Here is a 16,093-nt window from a genome sequence, read left to right on the forward strand (position 1 = left end):
CATTGTAATAAGTTGTTCAAGTTGTCCTAATAAGCTCTTGAATTAGTCATTTGGTAAAATTTGTATAAAATAACCTTTGAGGGGTAAAATGGTAACAAAAATACATTATTATTCCATCCTAATATGTTTTGAAGGTTCTTTTGAAAGTTTAAAGTCATTTGAGTCAAAAGTTGTAAAATGCAACTTTTCAAAAGTTGTAAAAAGACCAAAATGGGAAGTTGTATGGTCATAAGAGGGAGTTGGATAGTTGTAACTTCCATGTGAAGATGAAAAGGCTATAAAACCTCTGTAATGGTCATTCATAAAAGTGTGTAAAAATTGGAGAAGGAATTGAAAAGCATTGGAAATATTTTGGTATCATATTTTCATTGTTTTCAATCTCTTGTTTTGTGGTCTTGAAAGTTTTCCTCTTGTTTCCAAGCTTGGTACGACCATGTACAACCTAGAAATAAGTGTATTTCTACAATTATAGTGTAGTATATTGAATCATATTTTCATTTATTTTGGTTTGAGTTGATTTCACTCAGTTTTGAGAAAGTTATGAGTGTTTTGGTGAAAACCGTTTAGAACTACCCAAAAACCCTGATTCACGGCGGCCAGTTTTGGAAAAATCATCATAACTTTTGATTTAACCGTTGGATCTTTCTATAAATTGGATAATAATTCTATAACTATCATTTATAGAATCGGACCGGAGGGACTGTTTGGATATTTAATATTTTAAGAGTTATTAATGACTATGCATGATTGTAATTTCATGACCAGAATAGAGTAAATTTCATAGTTTGGGAAAATTCTTGGTTTTCATTTGCAAGAAATGAATAGATGAAGGGTTTAAATGATTCATATTTAATGCATGATAAATGGATCTACAATCATGATGGATTGATATCTATGGAGAAGATTTGATAATGGTTATTTGATTGATGATTTTGTGGGGAAATATATGACAATGCCTCTAACATGTTGGAAGATTTGTGTTAATAATTGAACTTCACGAATGATTTGAGGTTATTGGTTGGATTTTCATGATGCTTTGCATCAGAATTATTATGCTCGAGATTTTTGGCATGTTGAATATTTGGACGGTTTGCAGTGGTTTAGGCAGTTCTAAATGAGAGAGAACACACCTCTCCAGAGGCAGGTGCAGGGTCATCAAAGTAGAGTCCTTGACGTTGGTTTGAAATAGATGGCCATCAGGGAAAAAATTATAGAGGTCAGATATACAAAAAACATACATCTTCAGAGCTAGGACTGTCAAAGAAGGGTTCCCGACGATAGCTTGGCAAAGGTCAGATCTAGGGAATGTTGTCGAATGCAGGATGCAAATAAAAGAATGCATTGGTCTGCATGCTGGACACTTGCGGGTTGTCCTGCGGGGCATCGATCTATGCAGTGCTTCTTATTAAATAAGCATAAAGATAATAAACAATGCAAAAACCATTGTTTGGATTTGTGCTTCCAATTGTTTCATGGCTTTGCTGTAAGTTTGGCTTTTCTATAGCTTTTAGTTGTACTCGTGCAATTTTTTGTGTGTATTGTTTGTTTGTTTATTCATTTCATTGTCCCATACACCAAAAGCTAGGTTTAATATAATATAAAACCCTAATTTAACAACTAGGCATTCAAGATCTCTACAGGTGGAAAATTATTGTCTGGGAAAACAAACCCATCGCATCGGGTTTCATACGTTTGCAACCAGTCATATAGATAACATCTAATAGTCACTCAACAGTGCTTTTACTTTCATGCATTGTATTTTTAGGGTTTTGTGTTTTGGCTGGGATAGGCTTTGAACGTGGGTGTTCCCTCTGAGTGTTTAGTTTAAGGATATTCTTAGTTTCGAGGGCAGTTGTGAACACTATTTCTATTAATTATAATAGCTCTCTTCTTTTGCTAGTGAATTTAATGATGCACTTAAAGCAATGGGAAATATGATGTAAAAAGTTTAGGATTTTAATATATACAGTTCATAATTAGTATTTCCATTCCACGAATCCTAACACACTTATATCGGTATAAATGGGATATTGATAGAATTGAATTATTGTTCCTTTAAGTTTTAGTGCTTCAATCATGATTGTAGACATATCAAGAAGTTGAGAAGTGAATGAGTGAAAAAACACAAAAAGAGAGATAAATACGAGGAATTATCATGGATAAAGCTATTCTGGATAAAATATTAACAAGTTTGGGGCTGTCCATTATTATCTCAATCAAATCAACAAGAATTAGAAACATATTGAATTTAGTCAAGTGAATTTATCTTTTCTGGATAAATCTGTGTAATTTACGACTATTTCCTACTGGTACTTACTAAACAAATTTGTTAACTGATGAATTTCTTTGCAAGAGGGATATGCCTAGGTGAGGAATTTCCACTTATTAAGTTATTCTTATTTTGTTGTTGATACTCTAGGTGTCAGGACTGTCACAAAATCTTTATTTGCATCTGTATTGTCTGTTCAATCCTCTGTATATTATTTATATCTAGTTTTCTTGCCTTTAACGCATGAATGAAACATGTCTTGAGCTCTTCTTGGTCATACAAACCATGAGCGGGTTGTTTGCTTGAGCAAACTGAAGTTTACAATGAACGATCACAATCCAATCACAACTTGCCAATAGGGAGGCTGCAGGGCATCAATTTGTGCAATATTGGTAATTGTTTGGTGGATCTATGCTTTAGGTTTGTCTTTTCCCTACATCTCATTGCTATACTCATGCTAGGTTATTATCTTATTTTTGTTTTCAACAGTTCGTACCTCTACCTTCTCTTTGAATGGTTTTGCAATATAGAACAAAGCAAGTGGGGTTTGTATTGGGGTATGGCCAATTTAGGCCTTTCCCAATAACATGTACTGGTTAAGGGCTACATGATTGCCCTGTATTCTATATGCTGCCTTCTTTTAAACCCATGTTAGATTTAGACCATTACTACCATGATGTTGCAGATCACAACATTCTTTGTAGATTGCTCTTTGCATTGCCATTGTGATTATTATGCGTACTGTTTTTGAGAATTCAACATAAAAGAATCAATTTCCTCTACACTTAGAAATGCGTGCCTCAACCCCATAATCAGTACACCAGGAAATAACCATAGCGCTGAGAGGAAAAATCCTCTGGTGTTTTTATGGCTGTGTAGGTGCGAATCCTACTAAAATTAATGTTGATTAGCAGTATGACAATTGCAAAAATCTCTATCAGTCAAAATACTCAACTCCGAAATCTGATATGATATGATTCTTAGAATACCCTCCAATGCAAAAAGAACCAATTGTTACAAAGAATCTAAATTATTTATGGATTGTTATAATTTTGAAACCCTCATTCAGCCAAACATGATAGATTATGCAGGTAGATTTAGCTCCTACCAAATTCAAACAGTGCCAATTGGGCAAGCTTGGTAGCTATTGAACATGTATAACATAACAGATTGAGAAGCTGCAACCGCTCATAATGGAAGTGGAAGTGGTCCAATGCTTAAATGGTTTGTTGATTGGAGATCTTTGCAACTATTAGATAACCTTGTGCAAGTATAAGCATTGGTGCTTAGCCTTTTGCAAGCATTTCTGAGCAAAGCACTTAGTAATTTAGTTTGATTTCAGTCATAAAGTTTCCTATCTATTTGCCAAGTTACAAGATTTTGGTGTACCAAGCTATTTAAAATTCAAAATATGGATTTATGTTTTAAATCGGAGTTCACAGATTTTGAACTAATTAATTGAGTTATATCGGATTAAGCTATTTTGATATTTGCATTTGGTTGTTAATGTTTGTTTTCCAAGTTGCAACATCAATTATCTGTTTTGGCACTGATTTTGTTGTAGATAGCAACCAAAATTAACAAAGGAAGGTATGTTTGTTGCCTTTCACTTTGTCCTTTTTCTTTCTCTTTTGTCACTCTTCTATGGAATCTTTACCCTGTTTTTCGTTTTTGGTCTGTTTTAGCAATTTGTATGAATTGTTGATAAAATTGAAGTTGGAGATTTTGTCTCCCTAGTTGTATATTCTTTAAAATTGAAGATGTTTATCTGAGAAAATTCAGTTGAAGCAAAGTGTTTACATCATGTTATTGTAGCGTATTTCTATGCTCTGTCCATTTTAGTTCCAACATTCTGACGCCTTTGTATTGTACACTATGTACTTCAGTTCCTATGAGATTTAAATTCTCTGTGGACTATTTTAAGCTAATCTTCATGTTGTTAATTTTGCAGGGTTTTGAATACAAAAGCTTTGAACAGCCAGGAAGCTCACAGAAAAGCCCCAAATAGCCAAAAATTTTACTAATTCAAAAAAACCAAATTTTACATATATTTGTCAAGGGTTTCAGGTCCCTTCAAAAGCTATTATATGAGGTTTCGGGTACCCTCAAAACCTATTTATCCTAATAAAAAATATATTTGATCATATTTATTAATTAATTGAAAGTAAAAAATAATTTAAAAATATGATAAATCAATTAAAAATATCATTGCAATGTGGCTGTACTTCACAACACTTATGTAGTCAGCAAAAAGATGGCAAACATCCATTCAAACATCGAATACCCATTATACTGATTTTTTCAAAACGATCAAAGCTGCATTCTGAAATCTACATAGACAATAAGTTAAACAGACACTGTCCCTTATGCTTGTAATCAAGAGAAAATGGATACAGAGCAATATACACTCCTATTTATTCTGCTAAGAACTTACTATTATTGCTTGACACAGATACGCACACTCACGCACACACACATATAAAACCTATTCGACTGCATAAAGACTTCCACTTGAAGTTGAGGTAGAATTAGACTGTGAATCACCATTACCGCAGAAAATAATTTTGTAGTCGCTGCCGCCTGGGCAAGTAAAGGTGCTGGTGGGATCATCCTTGGCATAGCTGTAGGCCAACGGGCATTCTCGCTTGAAAAATTGAGAGTAGCCGGTAGGAGGGCAGTTATCGAGGAAGGATCCCGTACAGCAGTATGCTGGAGTGTTGAATGCAGCACACGCACTTCTGCACCCATCGACGACCTTTAACTCTCCGGGGCACTTTGAATTTATGTCGCTATTGCAGGCGATTCTCTTGCAGTTTGTGTTGGAAAGAACGACAGTCATGCGGAGGTTGAATCCATCGACGAGAGAGATGTCGTAGAAGTCCAGGTTCTGGTATTGATTGAGAGCGTACTCTAAAAGCGTTGAGGGAACGCCTCCAGATCCCTGGCAGTTGAGTAATCCCCCGCAGTCGCCAGTGTTGCATCTGCCTCGACCGTTCCCATCGAAGGAGCAGCCGGTGCGACCCCAAAATCTTCCCCGTGCCCCGCCCGGCACATTTACCCGCCATGACTGTCCCCTCTTTAGCTCTATCCCTCCCCCGAATGGAGTCCCTGCCGCCCACACTGTGTAAGGGCACTGGTTTTCTATGTCGAAGTTCACACCTTCCACTCCTACACATCAAAATAATGAAAATTGTTAAAGTGGGTCTTGCTCAAATTGAATGGCTCAAAAGAGTAGGGTCAATAATTCTATTGTGTCCATATTATCTATGATTCATAATTAAGATATTAGAGAGCTCAATTTTTCGGATCATACTTTATGATTTATAATATAAAACAATAATGTATAATCATACAATTGTGTTCTTAAGCTTTTGATCCATCAAGAAGTGTGATGTGATTTGAAATATTGATACAAGTATACTTCCACAAGAAACGGCTTAAACCCCCCACACACTAAGCTTACATTTCTAGACTTAAAAGTGTTAAAACACTCAGAGTTGACTGACATTTTCTAGGCTTAATATATTGCTTAAGGTGTGTGGTCACACTAAGAATACACTTCTAGACTTAAAAATGTTAAACACTGAAAATTGACTAACATTCTCTAAACTTAATATGTTGCTTAGTGTATGATTAAAGACTGACCCACACAATGACATCTTTAAACTTTCTAACATCCTAAATCAACTTAATACTAAAATACTCACACAATCAAATCTAACCTAAAAAAAAACTATAAATAAATATATTAATTGTTAAGTGCAAAGGTTTTGGCACTATATATTTTGGGTTGAGTTGCATACCTGCGTGGAGTAGAAGTGATACCGCCATTACTGTCAGCAAAACCCACAATATTGCCCGCGCCATTTCAACTGCAAACTGTTGTGATATGGAAAATATCTGTGGTGTCGATAAGTATGAAGGCAGGGACTATATATACAAATTTACGATGGTTGGAAAAAGACACACGCAAGTCAGAGCCGCCTTAGAACATATACAGTGAGGCGGCTGGCAGTGGGTCTACGTAGTGTCTATCCATCCACAGATAAGAATGCACATATTTGACCTTATTTAATAATGGATTAAAAATTCAAATATGACGGATTTTTTAATTTTCAATTAGAAAATAAGTACCGTCGAACGTGCATCGTGATGATTTCCGGAAACAATGGCTTTACTTTTGGGATATTTTTTCGCCTTTGCTTTTGAGATATTTTACTGCCTTTACTTTTGGGATATTTTTTTTTGCCCCCTTCGAATCATTTCATATAGTAAACCACCGGCGTGCACGTCACTGTCGTGAAATGATCGTTTCGCCAGCGATGTTTGATTATGTGACGCCCAGAGGGCCTTCACCTTATGAGGTGGATACCTATGATACTAATTGAATTCAATGCATTCATTGCCTAAAGTTAAGTACTCAAACAGAATATTGCTACTCAAATATATTTGGGTACTTGACATAAGAAAAGTTGGGATTACAGTAACAGGATAAGAACAAGGAAATTTGTGGGTCGTCTTCTTCTGCATACGTGATCCTGATGAAAAAATATTATTTTACTTAATTAGAGACAAAGATAAATAGAAACATGTAATATCTTCTTCTTTCTTTCTTTTTTTTTTTTTAATTTTGATTAAACTTTTGAAGGAAAAATAGCATTTTACTTAATTAGAGACAAAGATAAATAGAAACATGTAATATCATAATTTTTAATGTCATTTTGTTGGAGTTTAGTTTTTTCAAGATGTAGTTGTAAATCCAAGTAAGTTTTTATATGTATTGAGATTAATTGTATAGACTTTAATAAATTTTATATTCAAACACGTTGATTATATTTCATAAGAAATCCTTCTAAATTTGGAGTATATGATGTTGAGTGAGCCATAAATTTTTGGTATGTTATTCAATGGAAATTGTAGATTTTAATAAATACTCTGATATGCAATTAAGGGGAATCGTTGTTAGGAAAAACACTATGTTGTGCATTTGAGGGAAATATATGATAATTGCAGATAAAATATACATCTTTTGTGGGATTATACTCAAGGCATCGATTAGAGTAATAACTTCTTGCCATCCCTCCTTCGACCTCATCTATTTCCATGTCATGCAATGTTTTTAGGGAACAAATCAAGGGAAGATTTGTAAAGTACTATCATTAATGGCCATTAAGCAATCGAGATATGAAAAAGGGTGGCGACATGTGTTACTTCATTTGATGCTGTCATTTTTTGTAGAAAACATAGCTAAAGGAGGAAATTGTCACCATTTTTGCATGTATCAGAATGGTCTTGCCTCATGGCGGTGAACTGCCATTTCATAACCTAGATTTGAATTGGCCAGAGAAAGAGAATGAGGATATAGTCCGATAGTTACTGTCTTGTGCATGGAAAGTACAAATTGATTTCAGTGCATATAGGAGGGACGCCACCATATTAGATAAGATTTTAGAGCAAGCTGAAAACCATGAACAATGTCTACAAGATGAGCTAGTGGTAGGAAGAAAACTGAACAATTAACTTTGATGGAATGGTGCTCCAAGCTAGAAAAGGTCTTGTAATGTAGCTTGATGTCAACCTAGTGTAGGGACAAATTCTTTTGAACTTGTTTGACTTTTTTTGAGATACTATTTTTGATTGGGGAGAATTCGAAGATATCCTATTGATGCCAGTCGAAGAAGAAGATAAGGAAAATGAGATTGATAGATGAATTGCGGAGCAGAACCCTATACTTAATGATGGAGCCTAAGCCTGGTGATCTTATAGCCTTCTCTGTTGTGAAGCGGTTTATATTTTGTTGTTTCTTTATAGAATTTTTGTTTTGAAACGGTCATGTTCAAGATCGTTATCTTAGGTAACCGTTTCTTGGAAACAAAAAAGATAGGAGGATAACAACTATAAATAGCTAGATTAGTTAATTTCAGAGGATCTTTTGGGAAAAATTTGTTTTATTCATTAGGAACAAACTTTTATGCATGTGATTATCTCCTATTTTAATATAGAAGAACTACTGGTGGCCTTCATATATTCGTAATCTTTGAAATACAGTGTGTGAATTCTTTTCTATTCTTTGAAATGGATGTCAGTTGGTGAATTTATATTGAAGTGGTGGATGATTTGAAATTTTATTTAGTGTGGACTATTAACTGTGAAGGGTGTTTCATAGTGGCTTTGTATTTGAAAATATGAAAAATCTTAAAAATAGTAGTTAATATTGTGAATGCCTTTACAAATATTTCTGGTTAAAAGCTCTTTCCTTATTTTCTTTCTGGTTAAAAGCATACGAGTTGTTTACTTATTCATTGAAAATCATTAGAAGTTAGCTGCCACCTTGTAAAATAGGTAGAGAATCAGTTAGTTAGTAGTTTGTTAGACTGGTTAACCCATGGTTACATTTGTCATCTTCGTGGGCATGAGAATATAGAGTTAGGTGACAAATCTATTAACCAACAGATTTTTGGTGACTCTGCTGGGGAAATTTTTAAAATTAGTGTGCTCTAAGAAACACTTTAAACATCTTTTGATGAGAAGGCTGGCGACTTTGTTTGCACTAATTCAGAGAAGGGTTTTTAGTTTAATACATGGTCAACACTTGAAAAGAAGGAAGGGTTTTTGAAATGGTATCATGTGAAATGTCCACGTCATGGGACCGACAAGGGCAACCCCATAGAAAAGTACACCTGAGGGAAAGTGTAAAGTAAATCATGAAGAACTATTATCAGATATCTTTGAAGAGGAAGAGACATCTAAAGAGTTTAAAAGGGCTTATGTTTTGAGTTGGCTCTTTTAGGGTTTTGAGAGTGACTTTTGATATGGTGTAGTTGACAATAAAGGTCACATCACTGAGATTGAAGTGGAAAGGTTCATAACAATTTTTGGTGGGATTGAAAAGAAGGAGAAAATACTTTAAGCCACTCTCCTAGATGGGCTCCTACATGCAAGAGATGATGAAATCTTCCCAAGGTTTGATCCTATGCTTTTAGAATGTGACAATCAGATGTCATCATGTACAACTTGCATGAATCATGTTTTGACTATGGGTAGGTCAGGAAAGGATTCTCCATCTAAAGTTCCTTCTATCGACTTAGTCATCTCTATGCGGGATGAGGCATTCAAAGAAGATTTCCCTTCTCTTTCTAGAGATAAATCCCCTACACAAGGGATGGAGATTAATGAAACCCTTCGAATCCCCTCTATTACCATACAAAATCCTTTAAGGATGCCCAGACAAGAGATAACCCTCTTTTTGAAGTAATAAGCCCTTGGCCGATAAAACAACTACCTTTCCTCCATATTTTTGGTGAGCCTGAGAAAGGTGTCCTTGACGATATCTCTGATGATGATGAATATCGTTCCTTATGCTATCGTACAGAGATGGGAAGTAGAGTTGTTTATTTCCCGAGTCTTAAACTCAAGACCCTTGCTGATGATCATTTGTCTATTAATGAAAGAATGGATAAACCCTCAATTGTTGAATGTTTTGAGTTGTCATCATGTGAAGTCTACGTATAGGGCCATGATAGCTATGTTGATATCTTTAAATCAAGTTGAGAGATAGTATGATCGGAAATAGGATGCATTTGTTAAATATTCTGAGAAGATTTATTGTCAGTTATCTCAAGTAAGTCGAAAATAAGTTAAAGGTCTAGTTTTAGAAGCCTATCATGAAGAATGGTTGTTTGGGCATAAATACATCCACCAAATTTTGTCCGTAATTGGAAGCCTTGTCTGTGAATCGTCATCCGACATAGTTCATCTCATGTCATGTCATGCACCCCAAACCCCCTTTTCCACAGGTATATATCTCAACCCATAAATGGTTTTGCTTGAATAATATTGTCCTCCTTCATTATAAGGCCCTTATGACCCGATACATATTTAAGCTCTTTTTGGTTTGCTGTCGGTGCAATTTGTTTCTCTTTCCATTTTTGGCTTGTTAGTCTTGTGTTTTGCCTAGTTGCCCTTTCCTTCTATTACTCCTTACTTTGTTGCCCAATTTTACATGCACTGGTCCAAGTCTTGGAAGTTCTCTGCATCCTGCTAGATCTATTTCCCATTCGAAGCCTACATGTTACCTATAAAAATTTTAAACTTTGATAAGCCACTTCCTTCTGCTATTTCTCTCATTCACTCTTGTCGCAACCTTTTTGAATTTTTTAACTTATGTCATGAGATTCTTAACTTTTAGAACTACTCGATCATCCGACCAATGTAGGGAAGTTTGCATAAGATTGACACCTTTGGGAAGTCGAACTTGCGGTTGATTTCGAAAGGAGTTTGATGATTGCGAAGTTGCCTAATCTCTCAACTTTTCGAGATTTGCGTTGTAGTGAATGTCCAAATCTCTCAAGAATTTAATGGAGACCACTGGTTCTAAGTAAGGATATTTGGTGAGGTAATTTTCAAGTGGTTTCATTACCTTGGGATGGCAGAACGAGTGATGGTACAGATAGTTCTTGCTTGGGCACCGCTAGAATTAAATGAGACTGTCAGATTAATTAGAATAATGGCTTCTTGTCATCCCTCCCTAGACCTCGTCTATTGCCACATCATGCACTATTTTTAGGGAACAAATCAAAGGAAGATTTGTAAAGTACTGTCAATAATGGCCATTAAGAAATCAGGATATGAAAAAGGGTGGTGGCATGTGTTACTTCATTTGATGCTAACATTTTTTGTAGAAAACATTAAAGATCGCTAAAGGAGGAAATTGTCATCATTTTTGCATGTATCAGAATAGTCTTGCCTCATGATGGTGAACTGCCATTTCATAACCCAGATTTGAATTGGTCAGAGAAAGAGCAGGAGGATATAGTTCAAAAGTTATAGTTTTTTGCATGGAAAGCACGAACTAATTTTAGTGAATATAGGAGGGCCATCACCATATTAGATAAGATTGTAGAGAAAGCGGAAAAACCATGAACAATGTCTGCAAGATGAGCTAGCGGAAGGAAGAAAACTAAAAAATTAACTTCGGTAGAATGGTGGTCCAAGCTAGAAAAGGTCCTGTAATGCAGCCTGATGTCAACCTAGTGTAGGGACATATTCTTTTGAACTTGTTTGACTTTTTCTGAGCTATTGTTTTTTATTGGGAAGAATTAGAAGATATCCTATTGATGCCGATCAAAGAAGAAGAGAAGGCAAACGAGATTGATAGACGAATTGCGGAGCAGAACCCTATATCTGATGATGGAGCCTGAGCCTGGTGATCTTATAGCCTTATCTGTTGTGAAGCAGTTTATATTTTGATTTTTCTCTATAGAATTTATGTTTTGAAATGGTCATGTTCAAGAGCATTATCTTTAGTAACCATTTCTTGGAAACGGAAAAGACAGGAGGATAACAACTATAAATAGGTAGATTAGTTAATTTGAGAGGATCTTTTGGGAAAAATTTGTTTTTCTCATTAGAACAATTTTTTTTATGCATGTGATTATCTGCTATTTTAATATAAAAGAACCGTTGGCGGCCTTCATATATTTGTAATATTTGAATTATGGTATGTGAATGCTTTTCTATTCTTTGAAATGGATGTCAGTTGGTGAATTTATATTGAAGTGGTGGATGATTTGAAATTTTAGTTACTGTGGAATATTATCTGTGAATAGCATTTCATAGTGGCTTTATATATGAAAATCTGAAAAATCCTAAAAAATAGTAGTTACTATTGTGAATGCCTTTACAAAGCTTTTTGGTTAAAAGGTCTTTCCGTATTTTCTTTTTGGTTAAAAGCATATGAGTTGTTTACTTATTCATTAAAAATCGTTAGAAGGTAGTTGCCACCTTGTAAAATAAGCAGAGAATCAATCAGTTAGAAGTTTGTTAGACTACTTCAACTGTGGTTACATTTGTCATCTTTGTGGGCGTGAGAATATAGAGTTAGCTGACAAATCTGTTAACCAACAAGATTCTATGATAAAACAATGGAAATATATTTTAGCATCTACAATGTTAGTGAAGCACAAAAAAATTCTTTGCATGGTTGAAAATGATTGGGCATGCTATTGTCAAGTATCTTCATGTAATAAAAAGAAAAAATAAGCATCATTCATAGGGAAAAGTTTAAATGCCCTACTATTTTAAATGTTTTATTTATTGACCACATGCAATAATAAAGGGACGTAGTAGTTTATATGGTAATCTAATTTACTTAATTCTTGCAAGGTTACTCCTCCAAGGTGATCTTCAATATTTTACTATAACCATTTTGTATTTGTTTGAACATCATTCTCTATACTTACACACACCTTAGGTGGTGATATACAATACATTGCACAAATAAATTTTCTATTTGCAATTTTTTTAAAAAATGAAATCAAATATTTGATATGAGCTATCAAATATCCACCTTGAGTTTTGAGAATGTACACAAGCAGAATATTTGAAATTTGAAGATATTGATTGAAATTAGATTTGATTATGGAGCATATCAAAGCCCTATTGCCGTGCTCTAAGGGGAAGTGCTAGGTGAATCCCCCTACTTTCTTTGAGTAGTTAGGGTCTGAGGATGACATGAAAACTGAAATAGGGGACGTGGATGATTAGTCTACTGATGAGAACTAGGAAACATAGGCTAGTGATTCGTTTGATCATAAAAGAGACAACATTCCCCTCAGGGATGAGAAGGAAAAAATCATTAAAAGAAATAAGGTTGGGCTATCTTCACATAGCTCTTTGGTCATGATTTGGAGGTTGAGCTGACTAAGAATCAAAATATTGAGATGGAGAATGAAATGTATATGGGATAGGGTTCTATGGAAGTTTTTCCTTCCCCTCCCTCTTCCAAGCAAGTGGATGATGCAATAGGAAATCTCCCCCCTTTCCTTGAGATTATGAAAAGACTCCCCCCTTCTTGGTGAAGAATATGAAGACCTTCAGGACTTACTGGGCATGACCAGAAATGCAATAGTTGATCAACTTCATATATCCAAATGTCTCTTTCTAGAAATGAACTAGGTTCATATTAACATTTGATCCCTAAAGAGAAAAATGGTCACATTGGAAAAGTGTGGTAGTTATTCTACTTCTGAGATTGTGGAAGGTAATTATTATATGGTAGTTGACAACAAGAAGATGCTTTCGATTCTTGAAAATGTGGCAAAGGATGTTAGTCTTGTGAAAATGATTATGAAGGCCACATTGGGGTGATTGAATTGAAAATGAAAAGGATTGATGACAACCTCACCAATCTTATGAATGAGCTACAAGACAATCCACAATAGTGTACAAAGTATAAAATTTATTGTGGATAAATGATAAAAAATTCAAGCCTTTAAATCTAGGGATATAATACTATTATTGATCTTGAGAAGGTTGAAAAGGAAAGCAAGTTAGTGATGATAAAGGCCCTTTTACTCATACCCAAGGGAACCTTAAAAATTCTATGGAGTAGGCCAAGTATGAATTGCAAGATTTGAAGAACCTATCTCAAAATTTGGACTAGATTGAAGCCAAAGTTGCCCTGAAAAATCTTTTTTAATTTTTTGTTGTTTTGTGTTTCAAGCCTATTGTGCTTGTGACCTATTTTTTGTTTTTTGTTGTTGCTTGGCTATAGGTTGCTTGTGTGTATCCTATTGGTAGCTTTTTGTATTTAGGGTTTTGGGGCCCCTTTCAAAACCTGGTTTTCCCTTAATAAAAAATATTGGTCCATTTGTATTGGATATAAATTGTATTTTAAATAATAATGTTGTTTTTATCACAACAAATAGTTTTTTGTGTTTAATTATTGGTCCATTTGTGTTGGATATAAAAGTTAAAATAACAAATATTTATGGTCACAAATAGATATTTGGTCCATTTAGGTTGCATATATTTTAAATAAAAAAATGATATTCTACTAATAACAAGTGATATATTTTTGTTCAACTACTAAAATTTTTAGATTAAGTTTTGATTGAATCTTTGAAATGTTATTTTTAAAACACTTCACTCTAGACATGCTATATTCTAAAACTTAGCTAAGTGGATTTAGAACTGTGATAAAATGATTTAAAAACATCAATGCATTGTGGTAGTACTTCTCAACAGTTTCAAGTCATTAAAAAGATAGCAACATGTATGCAAACAGGAGAACACACATTTGGTCATATTTAATAATCAATTGAAAAAAAAATACATTAAATATATGATAAAACGAGTAAAAATGTCATTGCATTGTGGGTGTACTTCACAACACTTATCTAATCATTAAAAGGACGACATCTATCCAAACATCAAAATATACATTTGACCATATTTATTAATTAATTGAAAATAAAAACTATGCAATATTCTTTATTTAAAATACTTTCTGATATCTAGATAGACAATATTTTTAAAAAGCCACTGTCCCTTCTGTTTGTAATCCAAGAGAATGGATACAGAGCAGTATACACTCGTATTTATGCTGCGAAGAACCACTATTATTGCTTGACACAGATACACACATAAAATCTATTCGACTGCATAAAGACTTCCACTTGAAGTGGAGGTAGAATTAGAGTCTGAACCGCCATTACCGCAGAAAATAATTTTGTAATCGCTGCCGCCTGGGCAAGTGAAGGTGCTGGTGGGATCATCCTTGGCATAGCTGTAGGCCAAGGGGCATTCTCGCTTGAAAAATTGAGAGTAGCCGGTAGGAGGGCAGTTATCGAGGAAGGATCCCGTGCAGCAGTATGCTGCCGTGTTGAAAGCAGCACACGCACTTCTGCACCCATCTACCACCCTTAATTCTCCGGGGCACTTGGAATTTATGTCGCTATTGCAGGCGATTCTCTTGCAGTTTGAGTTGGAAAGAATGACAGTCATGCGGAGGTTGAATCCATCGACGAGAGAGATGTCGTAGAAGTCCAGGTTCTGGTATTGATTGAGAGCATACTCAAACAGCGTTGAGGGAACGCCTCCCGATCCCTGGCAGTTTAGTAATCCTCCGCAGTCGCCAGTGTTGCATCTGCCTCGACCGTTCCAGTCGAAGGAGCAGCCGGTGCGGCCCCAGAACCTTCCCTGTGCTCCAGCCGGCACATTCACCCGCCATGACTGTCCCCTCTGTAGCTCTCTTCCTCCCCCGAACGGAGTCCCTGCCGCCCACACCGTGTAAGGGCACTGGTTTTCTATGTCGAAGTTCACACCTTCCACTCCTGCACATCCAAATAATGAGAACTGTTAAGAGGGTGTTGCTGAAATTGAATGGCTCAAAATAAATAAATGATAATAGGTTTCCACAATTTATCAGTTTGGATTTGATTGCGCGATTATATTTGAATTAATGTTTTGATCACATTTTATGATCTATATACAGAGTTTAAGATGAATTACTGTCTTTAAACTCTCTAATATTCTGATAAATGGATCATGAAATCTGATGAAAAATGTAGATGCAAATCATGTACTTATACAATATTCTTCAATATTGCTCTAACATAATCTGAAATGTTATACAAAATATCCACACAATCTCAAAAACAGCAACTATAAATAAAAAACATTAGATGTTAATTGCATAGAATTTGGTACTAAAGATTTTGGGTTGAGTTGCATACCTGTATAGAGTGATACCGCCATTGTTGTGAGCAAAACCCACAATATTGACCGCGCCATTTCAATTGCAAAGTGGTGTGATATGGAAAATATCAGTTGTGTCTATGAACTATTAATGTAGGAACTATATATAAAAATTTACGATGATTGGAAAGAGACACGCAAGTCAGAGATGCCTAGAAAATTAAGTGAGGCAGCTAGCAGTGGGCCTCCGTACTGTCTATCCATTAACAGATGAGAATGCACAATTTTTACTTTATTCATTAATTATTATAAAATTCAGATATAACGAATTTTTTAATATTCAAC

At 35.0% G+C, this 16,093-nt stretch overlaps 2 protein-coding genes across 2 annotated transcripts; both read right to left on the reverse strand.

Annotated features, from left to right (window-relative positions):
* Positions 1-4,537: 4,537 nt before the first annotated feature.
* Positions 4,538-6,227, reverse strand: LOC131066828 (pathogenesis-related thaumatin-like protein 3.4). The gene is made up of 2 exons (XM_058001688.2): positions 6,073-6,227; positions 4,538-5,437 (listed from the first exon to the last, which is right to left on the reverse strand). The coding sequence occupies exons 1-2, from the start codon at positions 6,134-6,136 to the stop codon at positions 4,755-4,757; spliced, it is 747 nt and encodes a 248-aa protein (XP_057857671.1). The 5' UTR covers positions 6,137-6,227; the 3' UTR covers positions 4,538-4,754.
* An 8,288-nt stretch (positions 6,228-14,515) lies between these two features.
* LOC131066829 (pathogenesis-related thaumatin-like protein 3.4) lies at positions 14,516-15,884 on the reverse strand. Its single transcript, XM_058001689.2, has 2 exons — positions 15,787-15,884; positions 14,516-15,384 (listed from the first exon to the last, which is right to left on the reverse strand). Exons 1-2 carry the CDS (start codon positions 15,842-15,844, stop codon positions 14,702-14,704), a joined length of 741 nt encoding a protein of 246 aa, XP_057857672.2. The 5' UTR covers positions 15,845-15,884; the 3' UTR covers positions 14,516-14,701.
* Positions 15,885-16,093: the final 209 nt, after the last annotated feature.

Source organism: Cryptomeria japonica, chromosome 3 (assembly GCF_030272615.1).
Source record: "Cryptomeria japonica chromosome 3, Sugi_1.0, whole genome shotgun sequence".
Taxonomy (NCBI): domain Eukaryota; kingdom Viridiplantae; phylum Streptophyta; class Pinopsida; order Cupressales; family Cupressaceae; genus Cryptomeria; species Cryptomeria japonica.

Excerpts from the sequence above, each read along its gene's own strand:
- LOC131066828 (XM_058001688.2), bottom strand. The coding sequence starts at position 6,136 with ATGGCGCGGGCAATATTGTGGGTTTTGCTGACAGTAATGGCGGTATCA. Across the intron at positions 5,438-6,072 it reads ATCACTTCTACTCCACGCAG|GAGTGGAAGGTGTGAACTTC; the intron begins GTATGCAACTCA and ends TTTGATGTGTAG.
- LOC131066829 (XM_058001689.2), bottom strand. The coding sequence starts at position 15,844 with ATGGCGCGGTCAATATTGTGGGTTTTGCTCACAACAATGGCGGTATCA. Across the intron at positions 15,385-15,786 it reads GGCGGTATCACTCTATACAG|GAGTGGAAGGTGTGAACTTC; the intron begins GTATGCAACTCA and ends TTGGATGTGCAG.